The 26,304-nt window shown below is 44.7% G+C and overlaps 1 protein-coding gene across 6 annotated transcripts in view; it reads right to left on the bottom strand.

Annotated features, from left to right (window-relative positions):
• Positions 1–26,304, bottom strand: part of CC2D1B (coiled-coil and C2 domain containing 1B) — a 66,875-nt gene that overhangs the window by 25,097 nt on the left and 15,474 nt on the right. For 4 of the 6 annotated variants that reach the window (XR_007358008.2, XM_075131849.1, XM_048860833.2 and 1 more), the window contains 12 exons: positions 25,868–25,990; positions 23,107–23,241; positions 20,514–20,805; positions 19,748–19,872; positions 19,524–19,599; positions 17,785–17,895; positions 11,306–11,436; positions 8,750–8,822; positions 5,580–5,695; positions 4,555–4,759; positions 1,762–1,934; positions 1,088–1,213 (listed from right to left, as the gene is read on the bottom strand). Coding sequence is in view for 5 of the 6 variants with exons in the window: in XM_075131849.1 (XP_074987950.1) it covers positions 1,088–1,213; positions 1,762–1,934; positions 4,555–4,759; positions 5,580–5,695; positions 8,750–8,822; positions 11,306–11,436; positions 17,785–17,895; positions 19,524–19,599; positions 19,748–19,872; positions 20,514–20,805; positions 23,107–23,241; positions 25,868–25,990 (1,686 nt within the window). In the remaining variant the exon portion in view is untranslated. The remainder of the gene's footprint in view (positions 1–1,087; positions 1,214–1,761; positions 1,935–4,554; positions 4,760–5,579; positions 5,696–8,749; positions 8,823–11,305; positions 11,437–17,784; positions 17,896–19,523; positions 19,600–19,747; positions 19,873–20,513; positions 20,806–23,106; positions 23,242–25,867; positions 25,991–26,304) is intronic. The other 2 variants (XM_048860834.2, XM_048860836.2) reach the window with 1 other exon arrangement.

The following is a 26,304-nucleotide window of genomic DNA, read 5'->3' as shown; positions in this document are numbered from 1 at the left end:
GGCACAGCTAGGACAGTGTGAGGAAACCCAGACTGGGTGGAACCAATGTAACCCCAAAACATCAGGTGGCACTCCGAATGGGGGGTTCAACCCATCAGTGTCCCTCTCCCAGACAGTGGACACACTGAGTGTGGCCAGCCGTTACAGGGAAGGCTGCCCAGCAAGAAATGCACCTCTTAAACCTGGGGTATCTGGGCATAAGGGTGGAGGGAAAGGCTTCCCAGTCGGGAAGGGCGGGAACCAGGGAAAACCAGAAACTCAAACTATTAAAGAACTGTAAAGGTAAAGACAAAATAAATAATAATTAAAAACAAATTTTTTTTGATAGAAGAGGAAAGGAGAAGAAGAAGAAAACACTACACTGCTGCGAATTCTGTCCCAGACCAGAAGTGGTAAAGAGGGAACTGGGAGTGGTTGGATTGCACAGCACTATATATATGTCCCACGCACAGCGCAATGGGGGGAGGTGTGCACACGTGCAGTCCGATGGCACTGCTGATGAATATCTCTGATCCCAGACACAGAGGGTGCTGCCGCACCTACAAGTAGGGCACCCATAGGGACATCACTCAAAGAACACCTCCCAGTTTGTCTAAATCTCTGCAGGTGATTTCACCACCACCACCACCCACTTCTTTTTAAAAAAATACAAAACCAAATATAGCGTTTGCTTAGTTTCTACTGCCTTCTCTCACTTTTTCCTCTAATAGTTTTAGACATGGCATTCACCCAAGGATTAACTGTGCCCTAAGGATTAAGGCTAATGTTTTCAAACTTGGGTGTCCAAAATTAAGACACCTAAACCAATGGCAGCAGTGCACAGCACAAGGGCTCCCACTGACTTCAAATGGAAGTAACTCTGAAAACCAGGCCACTGATTTAGGTGCCTAACTATAAACACCATATTTGAAAATGCTTATATAAAATAGTATTTTTAAATAGGAGCTGAAAATCCTACCGAAACAATGATGGGATCATGATCACAGCAGCAGCAAAAGCCAAAGAAACACTATAAAGCATACAAAGCATTTCTTCCGTCACTGGATTCTTAACACATAATGATGCACTGAAAGGAAAAGGTAGTTACCTCATGCTGGTCCTTTAGCAGTTTTATAAGCTTAGCGTACACCTCTTCTACCTTCTGAGAGAGTTTGACGTCGTCATGGTGGATGAAGATGAAGTCACTCTCGTCATCTGTAAGGGGTGATGGTAGCTGCACAATACCACACAACATGGCACATCAGAGCTCCTTGCAGGAACATGGAAGCAGAACAAAAGCAGCAAGAGGGGATGGGAGAAGTGTGAGCAGATCAGGGAAGGTGGGTGCGGACAGTGGTAAAGGGATATGGCATATCTCACTCTAGGTCACTGGTTCCAAGCCATCTGTTAGTTGCCGCCATGTGATGACTGCCCATGCAATACGAACTGGTGGTCTCAGCTCAGCTGTTAAGATTACAGTTATTTGTCTCACAGTGGCATCTTTGAGGCCAGGGAGCAAATGGGTCATGGAGCCTAAACTCCCCCACAGAGGTGGTTCCGCCAGGCCAGGATCAGGCACTTTGGGGCTATAGGGGAGGAGTAGGAAGAACAGCACTATGACTGGAGCATTGCCTGTTTTGTAGCTATCTGGCACCTTTCACCAGCACTAAATTCACATGAGAAACATTAAGTTTTAAAGCATTCTTAGATTTATGCAAGCAACAGGACATTTGAGATGCCCAAGGAGCAAAGCAGAACACTTTGTTTATAGTCTTTACTAACCTTGGAAATATCAACAGATTTGCCACTTTTTGCCAGCTCAATCTTTGGGTCCAAGTTCTTTGCTGTCTTGAGATACAGTTTGGCTTGTTCAAGGTCATTCTTCTGCTTTGCTTTGATCGCTGCCTTCAAGTATTGCTTCTTCCTGTTCTCCAGAAATTCCAGTTGTTCACTTGCTAAAAAGGAACAGCTATATAAAACACTTATCCGACATAACCATGTCAATGCACCATGTTCATTTTGTTTGATTTATACCAAGGAAAGAGTCAAAGCCCAGGTACCAGCTGAAAACACTTGGCTGTGTGTTTGATATGCATTAGTCACACCATGGGTAGTTCCATTTGTACACTAGTATAAAAATACTCATTTCCTTTTCTATGGCACCTTCCATCAAGGAATCCTAAGGCAATCTACAAACCAACAAACTTTTATTTAAAGCACTACAATAAACCTGTGAGATAGATACAAATTATGTCCCCATTTTACAGAAGGGGTAACAGGTTAAATGACTCGTGGAAGGTTACTGAAGAGCTGTGAAAGTCAGCTGCAGAAATGGATTTAAAACTTGAGCTGACTCCCAGTTCCATGTTCTATCTTCTAAAAAACACCTGATAATTGAATGATTCGTTATCTGTATATGTGCACGCAATATATTGTGTACTTTCTTTATACACATACTTTTTTTTTTCTCTCAACTTACCAGAAAAAGCAAACACATTGACCTCAATGACAAAAGAGCAATTACTTCATTGGAAGGCACACCGAGACCACAACCATCATAGCTCATCCCCTCTTCCTGCCCTTTTTATACCCCACTGTTACTACTTCTTGGGTCACCTCCCACCCATCCCTGAACAGCTGGTACAGTTTTAAGACTCAGAAAGGATTGATTTACATCATCCATGCACCAAATCCTACTTTCTCCATACTTTTCTTGGTATAGAAGGAAGAAGCGTGCAGTGGGTTGACTACCTCGGTTTCCCTAGATTCTTATACTGTGCTCACCTATTGCAGTATCCAAATGCAATTACACAAGCTATGCACTTGCAGGAGGTAGTTTTCTCACCATACAAATACACAGAGTAGGCTGATAGCACTATTAACAGCAGAAAGAATATACTGACTTTTAGTCCCATCTTCACAGTGGAGCTGGCAGCATCACTGTTGTGTGCAATCTGACCAGTCATCCAAATCCAAACCGATCAGACAATGTTGCTTGCCCTGGTTTTAACTGAGCCAAAGCAGCCAGAACACAGTTTGCTCAGTGGGGTTTAGAGAAGAAAAACATATCTTCATGCAGGCTCTGCAGAGAGTGGACTGAGCAAAACCTTGCTATCCCTCTGCACCCCCACCTTTCATAGTGGGTGCCTTTGCATTGCAGGCCTTAAATGAAGCTGCCTTTTCCAAATGCACCATCCTGCAAGAGGAGAAGAGACATACCAGCTCAGGGATGCTCCAGCTTTGCTCCACTGAAGGTCACTTTGGTATGGGAGCCTAAAGCCAGTTAATATACATAGCAAGCTAAGCATGGCATGGTGTCACATCATCTCTGACATGTGAAGTATGGCACTGTATGACTTTGGGGGCCACATTTGGCTTGTGCAGGGCACACGTTGGTTACCCTGATCTAGTTCTACCAAAGCAAGATACTGGCACCTCCTGCAGGGTGAATCTGTCCAGGCTCCTGGTACTCTTTTTTACTTTAAACAATTAGAGCACTGAGGAGAGACTTGTGGGCACACGCTACATAACAACAGTCAGCTGGGCTGGAGAGACCAGGTATTATCTTAATATTTTAATGAAAGGGAGAGGCGCCTCAATTCCATAACTGACAAATTACATCTGAGGTACTCCATTTATACATTTAAATGATCATTAACATCGCAGCTGTAGCAGCAAAAATGGGGAAGCCAAATCTAAAGCAGATTCACAGATTTTAAGGCTTGGGAGACCATACATACTGATAATCTAGCCTGATCTCCTGCATAACACATGCCACAGAATTTCACTCAGAAGAGAGGATGGTGTGAGCTAGTCACTATGGCATTCAGAAACACATCCTCACTCTCAAAAAGTTCTCCATTACACAAGTGGCAAGAGGGGCTCTGTGAAAGTTGTGCTTTGGTTTGAAGAATTTTCCAAAAGTAGAATGAGAAAAGAAGACTAGGCTTATGGTTAAGGCTCACTATTGGCAATCAAGAAGCCTGGATCCCATTCCCAGTAAGCCACAAGCTTACTGTGCAGCTTTCGGCATGTCAAAACTTAACCACTTTGCCTCTGTTTCCCCAACAGTAAAATGAATATTGTACAGACAGGTATTTACTGACCTGACAGGAAGGTAATAAGGATTAATTCTTTACAGTTTGTGAGCCACTCTGAAATCCTCAAATGGAAAGAAGTAGAGAAATACTATGTATTAGCCACTGTGAGACACAACACTACACTCAATCAGCCAGCTGTCTGGACTAGCAAGCTCAACAAGCTTTTGTGAATTCATTTTGAGTTCCATAGTCAACAGGGATGCCTCAGCTAAGCATTATGAATCAATAAATTTACTGCATCAGAATTAATGAACCCATCCATCTTTCTAGTCACCAACTTTGCCTCCTGGAAACAACACTGCATAAGTGATTCGGATCTGCCCCGCAACAAGCACATGGAGTGGTGCTCCTGTTGAAGTGAACCAGAGTCACACGTTCACGTCTACAGGCCGTATTTTTTCCTAAAACTTGACCAAAACATTAAGAATGTTTGGTCCAAATGGATTGGTGGGAGTGACCATCTCTTCATCCTTACCGGCTAAAGGGAGATGGTCGTTCGATACAGCTTTGTCTGGTTCTCTTACAGGGGTGGATGGCGACATGGCTTTTTTCACACTTTCAGAAGAGTGCTCTTCCTGGGCTACAGCAGATGGCACCATAATTGGCTTTACAACTTGTGTTGGCTTCTGAGGCAGCTGAGCAGGCTTTTTGGCAACAGGGGCCTGTGTGGGAGATTCACTCTAGCATGGCAAAAGGAACTAAATGTTAAACGCATAAAATCTAATACAAGGCTCCAGCAACTCAAAATATTAATGGCACAGTCCACTGTATCAGACTTCTGCTGATACACTGAGAGTAGCAAAGGACCCCAGCCAGACACTTTAACTCAGTCTAAAAGTGATGTCATGCCAGGTTTGGCTGCTTGCTTGGACAAGAAACAGATTAAACATGGTGCTAATTCAGAAGAGAGGCAAAGAAAGGCAGGAACAGAAAATTGTCAAGATAGTTTTCATCATCTAAAATTGCACTCCACTTGAAAATATGAAACACGTTGGTCAGTAACAACCTGAGTGGAAAGAACCAACCCAAAATCTTATGGTAGGTGTAGATTGCTAGACAGCATGTAAACGCCATATAAAATTCTGAGCCACCAGGAGGCCACTTCTGAGTGCTAAAGGGCTGTACAGGTGGAATAGCTACCACAGAGGCAGTTGTTTTGAAGACAAAACCCACATTTAAACAGATACAGGGAAACAGACATAAGGAAAAAAGGCAAGCCAAATTATAGCCCTAAAAATCCCTTTAAAACAATTCAAGGTCTTTCATGTAGGATGAACTCTTTGCAATTCTCACCTCATCAAAAGATCTCACCTTTACACTCCCAGCTGATTCTTACTGTCCCCCTACCCCAACAGACCAGAATCCTGTACTGTTCCAGCTTCCAGAAGAAAGGTATTTTATTGCAATACCACACCCAGCTAGAAATCCAATAGCTTCTTCTCCACACAAAAGAAGATATGTTTTTAAAAAAAATTAGACATATTGGTAAGTAAGTCAAACCTCCACCTCTTCATCTTCTTTCTCCTCCATGTTAGCCAGATGGTTGGCGCTTTCCAGCACGGCAGCTATTGTACTGTTGCCATCTGTGGGTGTCACACCAGGAATGGGGGGGAATCCTGAGGAAGAAGGAGATATGGTTCAAAACAACCAAATGAAACAAACCCTAAATTCTGTAACTTTTGCCCTTTCCAGGGATGTAAGTCTTTCTCTCTGTCATCATCCCTTCAGGATCAGTGCTTGGAAAAGCTCAACAGTTCTGAAAGTATTTATCATCATCCACCAATTTAACCCCTGGGAAAGTCTTTCCCACATAACTTTAGAAGTCAATGCCTCATGAATCACAAAAGGCAGAGACAAAGGCTATGCACTATCTGAAAACTGATATTTTCACTTTCCCAGTGGTATTACACATTCCTAACAATGATATTTCACAAACTGTTGGACTGTTAGACATGCACCGATTTCTCAGTTTAGCTGCTTTTTTGACACAGGATTAAGCCTAAATAGCCAATCCTGATTTGTGTAATCTTCAATGCCTGTTACGCCTTGTTTCCCCAATAACTATTACTGTGTGCGCTCCACTGGAACATCACAGCAATTCTACATCCCTCTGCAGCTCAGCAGTTTCAGCAAGAGCAGCACCACGGTAGTTAAGAAATGTTAAACCCATTACAATTCTTTTGACCATTTTCTGTCCTTTTGAAGGGGAGTGAATGGCTTTGATAATGGGAGACAGTCTTTAATTTCTAAGGTCTTGTCTACACTGTCACTTACAGCGCTGAAACTTTCGTAACTCGGGGTGTGAAAAAACATCCCCCTGAGGGATGGCAAGTTTCAGCATTGTAAAATGGCAGTGTAGATAGTGCTGCTGCACTCCCAGCACTGGTAGCTATTCCTCTCATGGAGGCGGTTTCATTACAGCACTGGGAGAGCTCTCCAGTCACCAGTTCAAATCCAGCCTGGGTCAGTAGTGACCAGAGTTACCACTATAAGATAGCTGCTTGGTGGCATTCACATTGCTAAAAACCATCCTTGTTAGTAGTCTCAGCAACCAGGCCAAGGACGGTCTGTGACCGAACTGCTCTCACCCCAGAGATGGCTACTCCAGGGGAGAGGGCAGGTTTGAGGTATACTGCAGAGCAGCCTGTGCAGCACCTGATCCATGACTAAACAGAGGATTTCTGTCTCTAAAGCTGATGTCATGTCTGGCCCCTTTCAAAGTTCAGATGCAGTGAAATGAACACCAAGACCTAACACAACATTGCTGGTTTCAGTGGGTGTTCATGTGTAAGTCACATATGCCCTTAAAAACCTGGTTTGAAAAATATTTACATAGCCAAGATGCGTGAAGAAGTTTAGGAATTATGTTACTTTCCCACTGGTTTATAGACACAGCAGTTTCTCCTTAAAGGCACTGACATTTAACAGGAAACAGGCCATGTTTTACAAGTTGTGGTTGTTTGTGGTTTTTTAAACACATTAAACCATCACAGCCACCTAAAAAACTTGGCACAGGGATTAAAATAGGTTACCGTGCCATGTACATCCCCTGGAAAAAGAGAGCTGGGCATGGTGATCGAAGGAGTGATATGGTGTTCAGATACAGTGATGAACATGCCAGGATATGGAATTGCCAGGATAGAGGACATAGAACAGCTGAAGTTAGAGACAGAGAATTCCTATTAGGCCCTCTTATCCATCCCCTTATGAATGCAGGATCATTCCTTACAGTGTAGAAAACAGAAAAAAGGAAGTGTGGCTAGTTCTGAGTTCTATTCCTGGCCCTCACTGACTTTTAACGTGACCACGCCGGGTCACTTTGCCTCTTTGTGTCTTAATTTCCCCAACTGACCTTGGGGAACAACAACACTGAGCTTCCTCATAGGTATGGCCCTACCAAATTTACGTACATGAAAAATGCATCATGGACCATGAAATCTTGTCTCCCACCATGAAATCTGGTCTTTTGTGTGCTTGTACCCTATACTATAGAGATTTCATGAGGGAGGCCAGTGTTTCTCTAATTGGGGGTCCTGACCCAAAAGGCAGCTAAAGGGGGGGCTGCAAGGTTATTCTAGGGGGGTCACGGTATTGCCACCCTGACTTCTGCACTGCCTTCAGAGCTGGGCAGCTGCAGAATGGCAGCTGTTGGCCAGGAGCCCAGATCTGAAGGCAGTGCCCCGCCGGCAGCAGAACAGAAGTAAGCGTGGCAATACCATATGATGTCACCCTCACTTCTGCACTGCTGCCTTCAGAGCTGGATGGCTGGACAGTGGTAGCTGCTGACTGAGGGCCCAGCTCAGCAGGCAACAGCGCAGAAGTAAGGGTGGCAATACCACACGAGGCCATCCTTCCTTCTGTGCTGCTGCCGGCAGCTGCTTTGCCTTCAGAGCTGGGCTCCTGGCCAGCAGCCACTGCTTTCCTGCTGCCCAACTCTGAAGGCAGCACCACCACAGAGAGCAACAGCAGAAGTAAGGTTAGCAGTAGTGCAACGCTCCCTACAATAACCTCGTGAAACCCCCACAACTCCTTTTTGGGTCAGGACCCCTACAATTACAACAACGTGAAATTTCAGATTTAAATAGCTGAAATCATGAAATTTACAATTTTTAAAATCCTATGACCATGAAATTGACCAAAATGGACAGTGAATTTAGTAGGACCCTACTCACAGGGGTGCTGCAAGGTATATTTAATAGGTGTAAATAGACTTATGCCTACTGTAGAACTGGAAATTACCTGCTAGAACATCTCCAGAGATTTCACAACTCCCTGCAAATAAACTAAAGAGCAAATATTCCCAGTGCTTCCCCTCCCCCAAACTGGGCTGGCGGATCGGGCAGGGAGTGACCACTCAAGCGCTTGCCTATTGTTAAATCATGCTCTCCAACTTGTCTGAGTAGGACCAGCTGGAGCACTGTTCAAATGTTCACACTTCCTTACAGACAAGGTCAATAGCCAAGAATATGCAACCAAGTGAAAAAGTTAACAAGCGTAATAAGCAGTTCTACAGTGTATTCTTCAGTGCTGTCATTCAGCCAAGCCAGTCTTCCCACTGTGAAACAGGAGGAGGAGCTCAATGGGCTTCTGAAACAATACTACCAGAAGTCCTCTGGGTCCTAACAAATAAGGGAAATGTTGGTGATAGGGTGTTTCATATACACACTTACCAGGGGGAACTGGTAATTCAGCAAAATTCACTTTTCTCCCTGCTTTATGGGTTCTTATGGCATCTTGGTATTGCTGTAATCAGAGATGCTGGTTAGGCATAGGCTGGACTTGGCTATTGTTAAGTTAGCAGTCATTTCATGCTCAAACTAGGAGAAACACTGATGCAGAATGTAAGGTGCTTTGCTATAAAGTCACATGCTGCTTTCCAAGTTCTTTGTGCACTGCAGGTTTTCTATACAAACATGAATCTTTGCTGAACTTGTTGCCAGGACCGGCATAGGCCTTGAAGGGCTGCAGAAATCACAAATGCAGACAGTGAGCAAAATAAGTGTCTCTCTCATCTTTCTTCCTAGTGGCCTCTCCACTCCCTAGACCAGTGGTCCCCAAACTGTGGGGCTGTCAGGGTTCCCTCCCCACTCTGAACTCTAGGGTACAGATGTGGGGACCCGCATGAAAGACCCCCTAAGCTTATTTCTACTAGCTTAGGTTAAAAATTTCCCCAAGGCACAAATCCTTCCTTGTCCTTGGATGAGTACTGCTGCCACCACCAAGTGAGTTAGACAAAGATTCAGGAAAAGGACAACTTGGAGTTCCTGTTTCCCCAAAATGTTCCCCCAAGCCCCTTCACCCCCTTTCCTGGGGAGGCTTGAGAATAATCTACCAACCAGATAGGTAAACAAGGTGAGCACAGACCAGACCCTTGGGTTTTTAGGACACTAAAACCCAATCGGATTCTTAAAAAAACAGAACTTTATTATAAAGAAAAAAAAGTTAAAGAAGCACTTCTGTAAAATCATGATGGAAGATATTTTACAGGGTAATAAGACTTAAAACACAGAGGATTCCCACCTAGGCAAAACTTCAAAGTTACAAAAAACAGGGATAAACCTCCCTCTTAGCATAGGGAAAATTCACAAGCTAAAACAAAAGATAATCTAATGCATTCCTTGCTATTACTTACTATTTCTGTAATATTAGATGTAACATTTCAGTAGCAGCTGGATTACTTGCTTGGTCTCTCTCTTTGTCTCAAACACACACAGAGCACAAAACAAAGCCTTCCACCCGCCCCAGATTTGAAAGTATCTTCTTTCCCCATTGGTCCTTCTGGTCAGGTGCCTACTAGGTTAATTGAACTGATTAACCCCTTACAGGTAAGGGGATTCTGTATCTCTGGCGAAGAGGGATTTTATTTTACTGTATACATAAAGGTTGTTATCCTTCCCTTTATATTTATGACAGAGGCGCACCCTGAACATTCAGGGGGGTGCACAGGGGGCCCAGGTCAGTCCCCATGTTGGGGGCAGGGAAGCAGTGCCCCCCAGCTCTGCTCCTGCCCCCACCCCCCAAGCTGCATCCCTGTCCCCCAGTCGCGGCCCCGCTCCACCCTCGTTCAGAATGGCCCTCTCTGTCTCCTGGCCAGCTCCACCTCCTAGCCCCAGCTCCTCCCCCATCCCCAGTTCTGCCCTCATTCCCTCTCTGCCTCCAGGTCAGCTCCACCTCTAGCCTCAGCTCCTCCCCCACGTCCCCAGCTCTGCCTTCAGCCCAAGCTCCTCTGCTGAGGAAGCCTTGACTGTGCAGTAATGGAGCAGTGTCCGCAAAGAGATTCCATTATTGGTCAGGGGGCATGACAGTAACTGCCCAAGGCAATGAGCCTTTTCCTCACACTCCACCAGTAAACAAACAAAAGACATTTCTCTGCGGAAGCGTGTCCGCAAAAAACCTCAGAACTCCAGGGACTGGATAATCAGAGAGAATTTTTCAGACTAGTCTTTTTTTTGTGAGCCTCCAGTTCTGCACTAATGATTGTACCCACAACAGAGGTCCCTTAGATGTCTATGTCCCTGTGTTCAAGCCCACAGAAATGGAAGAATAGTGTCTGAGTACCCAACCTTTAACATCCCTCAGTTTCAACAGGTTCACACATTAACTGCTTGTGTCCCATGGAGCCTAGTACAAATTGCTTGATACACATTCGACACCATCCCATGAAAACCATTTAGGGGACTGGTACTCCCGCCTTCTGCAGTGGCGCACAAGAAACAGCATCAAAGAGGTTACACTGTATTGAAAGTCTATTATGCAGCCAGAAGGGATGGCTGAGGAGTCTAAACATTATATTTTAAAGATCCATTCCTCCTTAGACTCTCAGCCTCCAGTCAGTTATGTCAGCACTACATTCTATAGGCAGTTTAAGTTCCCATCCAGAGAATTCCTGCCTTGTAAAGACCAAGGTTCTACATGGAGGAGTAAAACGCCATATCCATGTAGGGGTTTGCACAAGTGTCTTTGGACAAAATGTCTCCATCCCCCCACTGCTCTGCCTTGAAGCACTGAATTTCAATGGGGTTGTATATGCACAGTTTATAGAATATTTCATTGATAGAGGTGCTGTGCAGGAAGGAGCAGAAGGTTAACTATTTTAGCTCATTCCAGCTGGCCGGACAATATACATAAATTATTTCAAATACTTTAATGCTTTGCTAGCCAGCTCCAGAGGAATGAGCTCAAGCAGCTTTGCTGAAGCCAAGCTACTTACTGTGCTTCCCTTTTACCTTGGCTATCCTCTCATGCATCCTGCCTTTCCGATCATCCCCACTTGCTTTGGCCTGTGCTGCTGCAGATCTGTATTTCTCCAACCTCTGCTGCAAAGCTTCCAGCACAGTTTTCGGCTGCTGAGCAGACACTGAAATAATACAGACAATAAAATGCCACATGATTGAGACTTCAGAACATGTGCCAGCTGCCTCCATTCCCTGCCTTCCCCAACCTCCTGCAGAGCCATTGACACAGAACTGAAATCCTATCAAGGGCTACTTTTATTACATAAAAGCACCACAGAGCTTTATTACTGACTAAGTGTTGTTAAACCTTTTTCTTCATAAAGAAGAAGTTATTCACTTGTGCAGTAACGATAGCTCTTTGAGATGTCTCCCCCATGGGTGCTCTACTGTAGGCGTAATTGCACCCCTGTGCTGCTGATTGGAGAATGTTGGTAGCAGTGGCCATAGGTCTGCACATGACTCTCTCTCCTCGTGCCCTGCAATGAGGCTAGCCAGCATGCACAAACTAACGCCCTTCAGCTCCTTCTCTACCACAGAGTCATTGATAAGTACTCTGAAGTAGAGGAGAGGCAGCTGGGTTGTGGAGCACCCACAGGGGGACAAATCTCGAAGAACCATTGTTACTGCACAAGGTGAGTAACAACTTCTTCTTTGAGCAGTGTTCCTATAAATGCTCCACTGTAGGTGACTCCTATGCAGTACATGTATGGAGGGCTGGGACTTCAGAGTTGGGTCAGTTACAGATGACAGTACTGTGGAGCCAAAGATGACATTGGAGGCAGAGTCCGCAGTGATCACATAATGTTCTGCGAAGGTGTGGATTGATGTCCATGTCGCCACTCTACAGATCTCTGAGACAGGGACATTCTTGGAGAAGGCAACAGATGAGGCGATGACCTTGTGGAGTGTGTACAAATAGTATCTGGAGAGGTCATATTGCTAACTTGTCTGATATAGTTAAAGACCCACTTGGAAAGCCTTTAGGCTGATATTACCAAGCTGTTGGATCTTTCCGCAACAGAGAGGAAAAATCTGGGGGACTTCCTGAAGGCCTTCGTTCTGTCCAGGTGGAAGGCTAGGGCCACTCTGACATCACGGGTATGTAATACAGCCTCTCTGTTGTCTCAGTGAGGCTTAGGATAGAAGGTTGGAAGATGAATCAATTGGTTTATGTGAAACAGAGAGGTTACCTCAGGGATGAATTTTGGATGTGGTCTGAGCGTAACCTTGTCCCAAAACAATAAGATATAGGGGGGGACGTGCCATCAGAACTGCTATTTCTCCTATTCTCCTTCCTATCAGGAAGGCTGTTTTCACTGAGAGGTAAGTAAGCAAACAAGTGGCCATGGGTTCGAAGGGATGCCTGGTCACTCCTTTCAGTATCAGGTTTAAGTCCTATGTGGGACTGGGAAGCCAAGTTTGCGGAAAGAAGTTTACTATACCCTTGAGGAACCTTTTGGTGGTTGGGTATGACAGAACTGAGTACCCCTCTACTGGATGGTTAAAGCCACTAAGTGGACTCTACGACAGCTTACAGACAGCCCCAGTCTTTTTAGGGCCAGTGCATAATCTAAGATGTGTGGAAAGGTCATGGATGTCAGGGAAACATTTGTTGGAATGTACACCAAATCCAAAAGCTGGACCATTTTTGCAGTTAAGTACGCTGTGTTGAGGATTTTCTGCTGTTTAACAATACCTCTTGCACTTCCATTGAACAGGTGCTCTCTAGGAATTTGAGCCAAGAAGGAGCCATGCCTTGAGGTGGAGAATCACCAGGTTGGGATGTAGAGTATGTTCTCTATTCTGTAAGAGGAGTCGCAGAGTGAGTGGGAGAGAGATTGGTGGGCGTGTTGCAAGCTGTGACATGTAAGGGTACCAGGTCTGTCTCAGCCACGAAGGAGCAATTAGACTGATATGTTCCCTTTCTTTTTATTTTCGGTAGGACCTTCAATAGCAGGGGAAAGAGAGGGAAGGCATAAAGGAGGTCCCTGTTTCAAAGGAGGAGGAGAGCATTGCCTAGGGAGTATTGTCTTATCCCTGCTCTGGAAGGGGTAGCTTGAACATTTCTTGCTCAGGGAAGTGGTGAACAAGTCTGTAGTCAGTGTCCCGCAATGCCTGAATAGCTCGTGAAGTACTAATGAATCTAGTTCCCACTCGTGGTCATGTGGGAATTTGTGACTAAGGCCATCCACCATCGAGTTCCGTGTACCTGGGAGGTAGGCCGTTGACAGCGTGACGTCATGGGAGATACATCAGTTCCATAGTCTCATCGCTTCCTCACAGAGGGAAGGAGACCCAACTCTCCCTCATCAATTTATGTAGAACATACAGGCAACATTGTCTATTAATACTTTCATGTGTGACCGTTTGATCAGCAGGAGGAAGTAGATACAGGTATTCCTGACCACGCTTAGCTTGAGGAGGTTGATGTGATATCTCAGTGGGTGACCATTTTCCTTGGGTCGTAAGGTCATTTAGATGTGTGCTCCACCCTATGAGCGATGCATCCGTGGCGAGAAGCAACAACGGAGTTTTTGCGCAAAGGGAATCCCTTTGCAAATGCTGGCTGGGTCTTTCCACTGGTCTAGGGAGATTTTGACCTTGGTGGGTAGTGACAGGGGTTTGTCTAGTCTGTTTCTGTTTGGTCAGTGAACTACATCTGAAGGCACCGCATGTGAAGTCTGGTGTGAGGTATTACCACTGTGCCCGCTGCCATATGCCCTAAGAGTTGTAGAAAATGTCTGGCTAACATTTGTGGGGTGTTTTGAATGGTCTCTGAGAGTGTAGTCAGAGAGACCGACCTGTGCTGAGGTAGGAGGGTTCTGGCCTATAGTGTGTCAAGGTTGGCCCCTATAAACTCCAGGTGCTGCACTAGAGTGAGGGTTGATTTCTGAGCACTGATCTGCAGGCCCAGCTCTGTAAACAAGCGAATTGTGGTTTTGGTGATTCAGTGAGCCTCTTGGAGAGGCTGAGCTCTGAGGAGGCAATCGTCTAGGTAAGGGTAGATCATGATCCCTGGTGCATAAGTAGGTGGCCACTACTGAGAGAACCTTGGAAAATACTCTCGGGGCTGATGATAACCCAAAGGGGAGCACCATGTACTGGCCGTGGTCTTGTCCCAGAGTGAATCTAAGAAATCATCTGAGAGTTGGTAGGATTGAGATGTGAAAACATGCATCCTGAAGATTGAGGGCTGAAAACCAGTCTCCCCATTCCAAAGCTGGAATGATGTTGCTAAAGTGACAATTTTGAATTTCTGAGCTGTGACAAACTTGTTCACAGTGCTGAGGTCTAATATGGGTCTCCAGCCCCCTTTTCTCTGGGTATTAGGAAATACTGAGAATAGAACTCTCTGCCTCATGGATGTTGAGGTACCGTTTCTATGGCTCCCAACTGGAGGAGACTGTCTACTTCTTGTTGTAGAAAACTCTCGTGAGAAGGGTCCCTGAAGAGGGACAGGAAAAGGTGTTGTGGAGGGGGCAGAGAGGTAAAATGGAGAGTGTACCTGTAGCCATCTCTAGGACCCATCAGTCTGATGTTATGTACTCCCAGGTGCTGCGGAAAGCTGCCAGATGGTGGCCAAATGGGTGGGTAGTGATGGTTGGTTGTAACAGTTGCAGAGAGTGGTTTGCTGGCACCTTGACCAACATATCAAAATTGGTGTTTGGACATGAATGGCTGGGACAAGGAAGATTGCTGACCATAAGATTTATGTCTTGAGAATTTAATTTTCTTCCTCTGCAGCTTGTAGTATCATTTAGCTGGCTACTGGCATGTGAAAAGATTATGTTGGGGCTGCGGACTAAATTTCCTTTTTTGTCCCAATGTGTAGGTGCCCAGTGAATGGAGAGTGGCCCAAAAATTCTTCCAAGTGTGAAGGGAGGCATTGGTTTTCTCCGCGAAGAGCTTACTGCCCAGAAGATCTTCGACAGTTGCCTGCACCTCCTTTGTGAAACCCGACAAATGGAGCCAAGAGGCACGCTGCATCACCACTGCCATGGAGATGGATCTGGCTGCAGTATCGGCACCGTTGAAGGCAGACTGTATAGTTATCTTTGCTTCTAGCTACCCCTCTTGAATGATGGCCTTAAATTGGTTGCGATGCGACTCGGGCAGCTGCTCAGTTAAATTGTTCAGTTTTGAGTAGTTTGTGGAATCATATTTCACCATGAGGGCTTGGTAGTTGGTGATTCAAAACTGAAGCGTGACTGAGGAGTACAACTTCCTTCCAAAGTGGTCCAGACGCTGCCAGTCCCTATCATAGGGAGCGGACCTCATGTGGTATCGATGGCCACGAGAATTAATAGCATCCACCATGATGCAGTAGGGTAGAGGGTGGAAGAAGAGGAACTTTGCTTCTCTCACTGGGACACAGAACTTTTAGTCTGATCTCTTGCAATTCGGTGCAACTGATACTGGGGTCTACCATATGGTTCTCGCAGGGTCAAGAAGAGCCTCATTGATAGGGAGGGCAACTTTTGAGGAGGAAGATCAGAGGAGGATGTCCAGAAGCTTGTGGTGTGTGTCCTTGACCTCCTTCAGCAGTATCTGGAGAGAGTCAGCCACTCTCTTTGTGTGATCCTGGAATAGGCAAAAATTATCCAGCAAGGATTGTGAGGGAGGCATGACAGCCTCATCTGGGGAGGAGGAGGAGGAGGATATAGTTTTTGGGGTCACTGCCTCCTCAGCATCACACTCACACTCCTCCAGGACTTCTTCTGGGGGCTCCGGAGCCCTGGACACCGTGTCGAAGAAGTGCGTCTTGGGGACTCACGGGTGGGACTAGAAACCTGAGAAGCATGGGGGCAGTATGCAGCCCAGCAGTTCCAGTAGAGCCACTGGGGTGGCATGGTGCTCTGTGATGGCACCCATGCATGGCCGTTTGAGGATGATGATAGTGGGGTCTTCTGAGGATATGCTTGGGGGCCCTGCTGGTATTGGGCACCCTAGGGGGCTTGGGAGGAGTACTAAAATATTCCCTCCTCCAGTTCACTATCCAAGTCCACACTAGAGATCGGTGGAACATGGCAAGGCAGCACGGAAGACTCCCATACTGGACGAAGGCTAGGTGTGGAGATCCTGGTACCGAAGAGAGGAGACTCGACTCTGGCACATCAGTTACACGGAGATCCCTCGAGTGCTGGAACTGTGGTGGCTTGATGCCACTGGCAGTGCCAGAGGTGGATGGAGATATTGTCCACACCGGTTGTTCATGTACTGGTTGTTCAAGAAGCATTGTACCAATGGGGCATCACAGTACCAGTGGTGCCTTGGAGTGTTTGCTCCTGTCCTCCTTCTTAGGTATCACTGACTTGGTGCCTGTGATAATTGAGTCTGTGGGCGTGTCAATGGTACCTGCCGCAATAGTCTTTCTTGAGCTGTGGATACTGGGCTTGGCCCATTTCAGCGCCGACAGTACTGAGGATACGAAGCATGCTGGGGATCATTTGTAGCTAGCTTGCGGCTCACTGTGGGGACTTCCCACTCTTTTTTCAACTTATGAGAGCATCAGCGGCTGATTTCTTTACCCCATAGCCCTTGGATTTGCCCGGAGACTCTTGGTGTGTGTCTGGAGAAGGTCTGAGAGCCACCTCCATGAATATACTCTTCTGCCTCAGCTCTCTGTCCTTGCGAGACCGAGGTCTAAGATGCTGGCAGAGAGCACAATTTTAAGGGACATGTCCTTCACTGAGGCAACGAATGTACCGTGAGTGTGTGTCTGCGACGGTGATAGCCTCATTGCATGAGAGGCACTTCTTGAAGCCTGGAGAACCAGACATACCCCACTGGGGGAAGGGCCTCCAACAAGAAGGGTGGGAAGGAAAAAAAGTAAACCATATTTATTTATTTTAGAAGATAAGGTAAAAAATAAAGAAACTACTACTAAAAATTAAGCTCTAGGCTGCAAAGAAAAGGATGAGATAAACGTCACTAATGGACAGCTAACAGCTCTGTCTCTAGCCGGGGCGGTTGAGAAGCAACTGAGGGGGTTAGCCCATGTGCACTCGCTACCCTCATGGCAGGGCATGAGGAGAGACAGCATGTGTGTGGACCTAATGGATATTGCTACTGAAATTCTCCAATCAGCAGCTTAGGGATGCAAGTACACCTACAGGTTTCAGAGTAGCAGCCGTGTTAGTCTGTATTCGCAAAAAGAAAAGGAGTACTTGTGGCACCTTAGAGACTAACAAATTTATTTGAGCATAAGCTTTTGTGAGCTACGAAAGCTTATGCTCAAATAAATTTGTTAGTCTCTAAGGTGCCACAAGTACGCCTTTTCTTTTTGCGAGTACACCTACAGTAGAACATCCATAGAAACACTACTCATAGGAACACTACTCAAAGTAGAAAGACCATTTATTATGTACTGCCATTATCCATTCCAGTATTCATGTATAATTTGGATCAGCATCCAAATATCATATAAGAATATGACTTACTACAGAGAAGTCCTGCTTTACAAATCCTACCTGAGGCTTCATGGCCCTGAGGTTTGAACGTTGTGAGGGGCTGGGAATTTTCAACGGGAACAGATGCCATCTGGTTTGATGGAGCCTGCGTCTTTTTCAGGCTTTCAAGATCTGTGAGGGAAGAGGCAATTTTCAAGTCTACATTAGGTAGGAATCTTTGGCATATAGGAGAGAATGTATGAACAATCTTGGTAATTTGCTAACAATTCTAGGACTTACGGCCAGAGAAGGATAGATAAATAACCCCACCTAAGATATTCCAGCCCTGGCAGTGCTCAACACTGGATGCTTTAAAAGGCAATCTCCCACATCACCTCTCCAAATGTTGTATTTACTTATATAATATTATACTATGGGGAAAAATATTCCTCTGATCCCAGCCAGTGATAATTTTATGTCCTAAGGATTTATACCCCTTATAAAATGTTTATCCTAGCTAGTGTAACTACACTTTTTCATAATTAAAGTGATGTCCAATTATGTTTCTGAATCTTACTAAGCTGCCTCAACAACATCCTACATCCGTGAGTTCTACAGGTCAAGTGTTGGGGGAGTATTGTTTTTATCTAGTTTAAGTCTTCTGCAGGACTGGAATTTATTTTAACACCAATGTTTGTTCCAGGATCAGAAATTTCTACTAGTCCTAAAAGTATGGGTCATGGTCCATCCACATGTCTGTAACTGTCAGGTCATGTGATAGACTTTAAAAATGATACCATTCTGATTAGCATCTTGTCCTCCTCATTTCTCCTTCCACTAACCATTTTAGCTGCTGCTATCTCTGAATTTACAAGAATCAGAAAATTACACCTGATATCAACTGGAACCTGTAATTCCCAGAAGCGTGCAGATGAAGATGAAATCAGTGAATGAAGTCACTGAAGATGAAATCAGAATGTAGAAGTTTTAAAAGGAGAGGCACTCTGTCTTACAACCTGTCACTTAAATCAGAGTTTCTATTACTCTAGTTTGTGGAGCAGCTTCTGTCACAATGGAAAAACATGTGTTATACTGCAAGGATTGATGTTTCCTGATAAGTGTAGGCTAGTCAAAAACATTCAGATTTCTACAGGCTTTTTTTTTATTATTAAATAAAGATGTTCAAAACACACCCTGCTCACAAGCCTCTCTGCATCCCTATGGTGCTTCGTATCTTTATTTGATGCAAATACAACTTATGACACCAGAATTGGAGACATCCAGCAGGAGAGAACCAAATCACAAAATGAACTAGACAGATTTAAGGGAAGGAAAGGGATGAAGAGGGTTGGAGGAAACAAAGAGAGAATCAGTTCTAAGAAATGTAAATTCCTATTTCCCAGGGTGGGGTGGGGTGTGTGAAAGACATACAAAATGGAAAAGGCATAATCAAGAAGCTACACCCACTGCACTACAGCAAGTTCAACACCATCTTGACTCCTTTATCTTACCCCAGTAATGCTATTTCATATAGCCATGAATTGGAGATGATGCAGAGAATGCGTGGAATCAGGACTGGGGGGCAGGGAAGATGTCCACAAGAGGATCTTTGGTCCACAATCTGGAGTCCAAAAACCACTGTCTTAAACCATTGGGAAGCTGGGATTCTCAGCACTCATTTCTAACCCAGATGGTTCAAAAGAGTGACTTTAAAATGGGCGCTGACCCTTCAGTTCACTATGCCCATTTGTTACTAGATAACAGGAGAGGCTTAAAAGGCAGCTTTTTTATGTCCATCTAAAAAACTCTTCTGCTCTTACCTTGTGGAGCTGGGGGCATATCCTGGAGGTCTACTGGCTGTCCACTATCCAGTGCTTCTAAGACCATTGCACATTTCTAAAACAAACAGAAAAACAAAGCCAAAGGAAACTTGTCTTGTGTGTTCAGAAACCATCCATGATCATTTGGAGCAGCCATGTGAACACAGGGATCATTTGCCAGGATTCAGACCCCTAACACAGAAGCTTGGTTTGTGAAAACATACCTTGCCAGTCTTCATATATTCTTTTGCCTTCTCTAGATCTCCTTGCTGTTTGGCTTTCAGAGCTGCTAATTTATATTCTTTCTGTCTTGTAACCAGTAGTGTTCGTGTGCTCATGTTAAGGGAATCTACAGAAGAATGAAATCAAGACTTATAAAGGCACCTGATATCTGCATCCTTTGACATTCTCATACATCCAAAGATTCATTATTTCCCTATTGCTTTCACTCACACATCCACATTATGTACAATAGCTTCTTTATCCAGGGGCATCCCTAGAAGTCCTGCCAACCATGGCAATTCCAGCAACAATGACTGAAAACACCACTGTGCAATTCCACAGTGCCTTTCATTAAGATCACAAAGCTCTTTACAAACAGTGAATTTTTCCTCACAGCTCCTCTGCAAGGCAGGGAAGCATTACCATCATTAATTGACCGAGGAAGTGAGGCAGAGAGACCACAATGAGAGATGTGAACAGACACCTCAGAAGAGGAAGGAACCTTTAGGATGTCTTCACCCTGTCACTATAGCACATCCTTAGAGTGAAATCTGGGAGTCAGGACTCCAAAGTTCTATTCCTGACTGCAACTGACTCAACTGTGTGACCCTGAGCAAGTCATGAACTCTGTGCCTCAGTATCCTATTTGTAAAGCACTTTGATACGCTCAAGTAAAAGGTGCTACAGAAGCGCAATGTATTATTGAATCATAACCTGGCTGGGATGATGTGTGCTCCAAGGAAAAGCTGGCATGTTGAAATTACCTACCATCTTGTAATGTGGCACCCATTTCCAGGACAGAAGTAGCAGCAGCATGACCTTGTAAAGAGGCTGGCCCCGGAGACAACTTTATATCATTGACAGGCTGTAGCTCATGGTCTGCAGGGGATTCCACTTTCTCCTTGGGTATTACTTTGTCTGGATCACCTAAATTTTCTGGCACAGCTCCTGTGGCTCGAGGCATATTAGCAGAGCTTCTCCCTGATGCTACAGGTGGTGGCATTTCTTCCTCATTAATCTTTTTGCCCTTCTTCATTGCAGCCAGCATAGTTTCCAGCGTCTAGCAAAAATTGAGGAGTGAAGTCAACAGGTACTGGCATTTCCATCACATACACAGCTTGTGTACAATCACCACAACTCAGCAAACTCATATCCTTATTTACAATAGGACCCACCATGTCATTCTTTATGGAGAGCTACTAGACATCTCTGCCCATTCGTATTTCCTCCTCCTATTTTTTTTGGACACATGGGAGTCTTAGCCCTGCTGAAACATGCCTGATTGACACAGCAACAGTTTTTCTCTATAGAGCAAGTAATACAAGCTTCCTCCATTCTACCCTGTCAGTATATCACAACAAACATGATGGTAGAGGATCCTACCTCTAGGAATGAGAAGACAGGTCAGTCTCTATGGCCCAATCAATCTTTTGTGGCTCAGACTTCCAAAAGGTGAGCCATTCAGTGCCAACTATGGAACTAAATTTTGTAGTAAGTCTTGGTATATTTTAAACACAGCCTTTAGTGTGGTATCTTAGTGCAAGTGCAGATCTCTGTCCAGCAGATCTGGAATGAGATCACCAAATTAATTTCACATGGCCCAGGAAGCCATCAGATGGTAACAGACAAAACTGGATTTGAACCAGCTTTTGAAAGGTGAAAGGCCCCTGCTCTTACTTCCAAACTCATGAGCTACACAGTCCCCTTGCTAAGTAACAAAGCCCAATTTCAGCTGAATTCTTTAACCCAACACCAACCATTATCCCCATTATAGGGGCTACTTAACACCTAGGTTAGGCAACAAAGCCAAAAAAGTAACATGGACTTCACAGCAGAACATACATTTATGAGAAAGTCACGTGGAACTGTGTCAAAACAGCATAATTAAAATCAAGATATATTACATCTACGATTTCCCTCCTACCCACTAGCCCAGTAACCCTGTCAAAGAAGGAAATTAGGTTGGTTTGGCATGATTTGACAAATCCATGCAGGCTATAACCCTATTATCATTCAGGTGCTTACAACATGATTATTTAATAATTTGTTCCCGTATCTTTCCAGATGTTGAAGTCTGGCAGACTGGTCTTTAATTCCCTGGGTCCTCTTTGTTCCCCTGTTTAAAGAAAGATAGGTACTGTGTATGCCCTTTTCCAGTCCTCTGGGACCTCACCCATCCTCTATGAGTTCTCAAAGTGCTAATGGTTCTGAGATTGCTTCAGATGGCTCCTTAAGTACCCTAGGATGAATTTCATCAGGCCTTGCAGACCCGAATAACTCTAACTTATCTAAATATTCTTTAGCCTGTTCCTTCCTAGTTTCAGCTTGCATTCCTTCTCTTTTGTTGTCACTATTGTGTTGAGTACCCGGTCACCATTAATCTTTTTAGTGAAGACTGAAGCAAAATAGGCATTAAACACCTCAGCCTTCTTGATGCCACCAGTTATGAGCACTCCTTCCCCACTAGATAGAGGGCCTACATTTTCCTTTGTCTTCCTCTTGTGCCTAATGTCATTTATAGAATGTCACCTTATTGCCTTGTATGACACTGTATGGAATATAAGTGACCATTTGTAATATTACTGATAGCAATATTATAAATAGGGTCCTACCAAATTCACGGTCCATTTTAGTCAATTTCACAGTTATAGGATTTTAAAAATCATAAATTTCATGATTTCAACTATTTAAATCTGAAATTTCACAGTGCTGTAATTGTAGGGGTCCTGATCCAAAAAGGAGGTTGGGGGAGGGGGGTGGAACGACAAGACTATTGTAAGGTGGGTTGCGGTACTGCTACCCTTACGTCTGCACTGCTGCTGGTGGCAGTGCTGCCTTCAGAGCTGGGCAGCTGGAGCGCGGTGGCTGCGGGGCGGGAGCCCAGCTCTGAAGGCAGAGCCACCACCAGCAGCAGCACAGAAGTAAGGACAGCAGGGTATGGTATTGACATGCTTACTCCTGCGCTGCTGCCTGCTGATCTGGGCCCTCAGTCAGCAGCTCCTGCTCTCCGGCCACCCAGTTCTGAAGCTAGCGCAGAAGTAAGGGTGGCAATACCATGACCCCCCGCCCCCAATAACCTTGCAACCCCCCTGAAATTCCCTTTTGGGTCAGGGCCCCCAATTTGAGAAATGCTGGTCTCCCCCATAAAATCTGTATAGTACACGATAAAAAACACACAAAAGATCAGACTTCACAGGAGACCAGATTTCAGGGTCCATGACGCGTTTTTCATGGCCGTGAATTTGGTAGGGCCGTAATTATAAAACTGCTATAAATCTTACAAAATATGCCATGTATCAGTGGAAAAGTTATGATTTGCTAAATATGACAATCATGTTTATATGTAATGAATCCAACATACCTTGAGGCCTCTTTCATACCGTCGTGCTTTACCACTCTCATCTGCCTCCTTCGCATTAGAGATTGCTGCCTTATAGTTAGCGATTCTGTCCTCTATCATCTGTTGCAATTCACTGGAAACAGCAGGAGATGTGCTCTCCAAAAAAAAAAAAGGGGGGGGGGGGGGAGAAGAAGGCACATTATTTACTTTCCCAAACTACACATGCTTCACCTTACCACTGAAAAGTAAGTATATCCCTTCTGTACAAAGTAACACACGCACAGAGACTGGGCTCAGGAATCAAGACAGCAGGGATGAAATGGAAAATTTCTCTGAAACAGAAGGGCACTTGTACTGCACTAATGTTTCCTGGATCCATCTCTGGGCTTCCTATCAAAGGAGCAATAGAGAGAATTGGGTGGAGTAGTTTAGGAAACTTACAGCCACAGGGTTACTGGAGACCGGGTGGTTAGAACTAAATGAGGGAGAACAGTGATGCCTCTCAGACATCATGTGCCCAGGTGGGCTGGGTGTTATTTTGGGGAGGGAATGTTTGTTTTCTTCACCATGTTAACTTTACACCTTTCCAGGATTCTCACAACTTGGCTTCAATACAAGATCTCCTCTTTCTACCTCCTCTTGTAAGCTGGAAAGTCTGCAGTCTGAGACTTGCCCAGTGAAACAAGCAACAAAAGTAAACACTTACCATTCACTACTTATAAGCACTGTGTTGTCAAATTGACCTGTCAGCTGGCTCCTGATGTAATTATTGCCATTATCTCTACACAGACCTACTCTTGCCCTATTTATTAATGTGCACAATGCACGGAAGTCCTGAAATCTGTATTGTATGACAACAGAAGAAAAGCAACAACTGAACAAAGAACGTGCCTGGATAGACAAATTCAATAGAGAAACAGATTCTGAAATTCTACATAACTCAGCACCACTGACAGCCTGCTTAGGAGAGGCCTCAGGATTAAAACAGCAACAGCTACTGCAGGTTAGGATTCAGATGCACTGACAAAAAGGTTCGGCATGGGGCAGAGGGGCAAAAAACATTGGGATGGTAGATAGTTGGGATGCTGGAGATCAGGACTGAGGTTTCTGTGCGGGGTGTACAGTAGAGCCCTGCAACCTGAACTGCACCCAACGGACCCAACTATGGACTATCAGGTCCAGGTAGGGTGGGAAAACAAACAGAACCTCTTGGTGTAGAACAGGCACAGGGCTAGTAGTCACCATCTCGCTGCTTATTTGATTATAGGATATTACAGGCCATGTGAGGGAGACAGTATGGTCTAGTGGACAGAGCTCTCAACTGAGACTCAGGAGACCTGGATGCCATTCCCAGCTCTGCCCCGGCCTGCTGGGTGATCTTGGGCAAGTCATTTCCCCTCTCTGTGCCATCTGTAAAATGATAATCATACTGACCTCCATTGTAAAGCACTTTGAGATCTACTAATGAAGAGCACTATCCTTGCAACAAAGCCCGTTGCCAACTGTGCCCACATATCTATTCAGGGGACACCATCATAGGGCCTAATCACATCAGCCACACTATCAGAGGCTCATTCACCTGCACATCTACCAATGTGATATATGCCATCATGTGCCAGCCCCTCTGCCATGTACATTGGACAAACTGGACAGTCTCTACGTAAAAGAATAAATGGACACAAATCAGATGTCAAGAATTATAACATTCATAAACCAAAAAGAAAAGGAGTACTTGTGGCACCTTAGAGACTAACCAATTTATTTGAGCATAAGCTTTCGCGAACTACAGCTCTCATGAAAGCTTATGCTCAAATAAATTGGTTAGTCTCTAAGGTGCCACAAGTACTCCTTTACTTTTTGCAAATACAGACTAACACGGCTGTTACTCTGAAACCATTCGTAAACCAGTCAGAGAACACTTCAATCTCTCTGGACACACTATTTCTAATCTCAAAGTGACTATCCTTCAACAAAAAAACTTCGAAAACAGACTCTAACGAGAGACTGCTGAATTGGAATTAATTTGCAAATTGGATACAACTAACTTAGGCTTGAATAGAGACTGGAAGTGGTTGAGTCATTATACTAAATGAAACTATTTCCCCTTGTTTATTCCTCCTCTCCTCCTCCCCTCCCCCCCCCCTTCCTCAGAGGTTCTTGTTAACTCCTGGAAATGGCCCACCTTGATTATCACTTCAAAAGGTTTTCTCTCCCCCGACCCCACTCTCCTGCTGGTAATAGCTCATCTTAAGTGATCACTCTCCTTACAATGTATATTTTTTCATGGTCTGTGTGTATATATAAAATCTCCTCACTGTACTTTCCACTTTATGCATCCAATGAAGTGAGCTGTAGCTCACAAAAGCTTATGCTCAAATAAATTGGTTAGTCTCTAAGGTGCCACAAGTGCTCCTTTTCTTTTTGCGAATACAGACTAACACGGCTGCTACTCTGAAACCTATATAAGAACTAGGTATTACTACTATTATGTGTAGTGCAGCATAGCAGAACTGCTTGCAGTTTCAAGACTCATAACAAGAATGCTACAAAGGGGATTAAGGAGCAATAGCAGAGCTGTAAGCTGTACAACGGAAGTCTGCACACATCACCCTAAGAACAACGCAAGATGAAATCTAACTATATCAATATAGTGTCAGCTCCCATCAGGAAACATACAGATGTACAAAATAAGACAGAATATAAAGTAAGCTTGTCATCTTATAAATTGCATAATGAGAATGAATCAGTGGAACTCCAAGTCAACCACACATCTCTTTCTTACCTCTGCCTGCATTTCAGGTTGCTGCTGTATTACTGGTGGAGCTGCTAGCACCTCCATCGCTCCCGTTTCATTCTCACCACTTCCTGTTTCGTCTTGCTTGCCCAGAACCTCCTGCAACTCTGCCTACAGCAAGAATCAGTGAGGTGGTTACTGTAAAGCATGCTCTGCTTTCAGCACCACGTGAACAGATATTGCAGGAACTAAAGCACCTCCCCACTGCCAGAGTGAAAAGAATGATTCAGGTCCTGAAGCCTTTTACCCAAGGCAATGTTTCAGTGTAGCTTATCTACCAATTTGTGTCAAGGGTAACACACTTCCATGGGACACTGACAAGTGATAATCAACAGGGGTGAGAAAGCTGGTTTAGAGAAAGCATGTACCTCCTGGCTCCAGAACCTAGAGTTAAACCTCAAACAGTCTTTGATGTCCCTGAACTT

Source organism: Caretta caretta, chromosome 8 (assembly GCF_965140235.1).
Source record: "Caretta caretta isolate rCarCar2 chromosome 8, rCarCar1.hap1, whole genome shotgun sequence".
NCBI classification, from domain to species: Eukaryota; Metazoa; Chordata; order Testudines; family Cheloniidae; genus Caretta; species Caretta caretta.
This window is presented reverse-complemented; position numbering and strand designations above follow the sequence as displayed.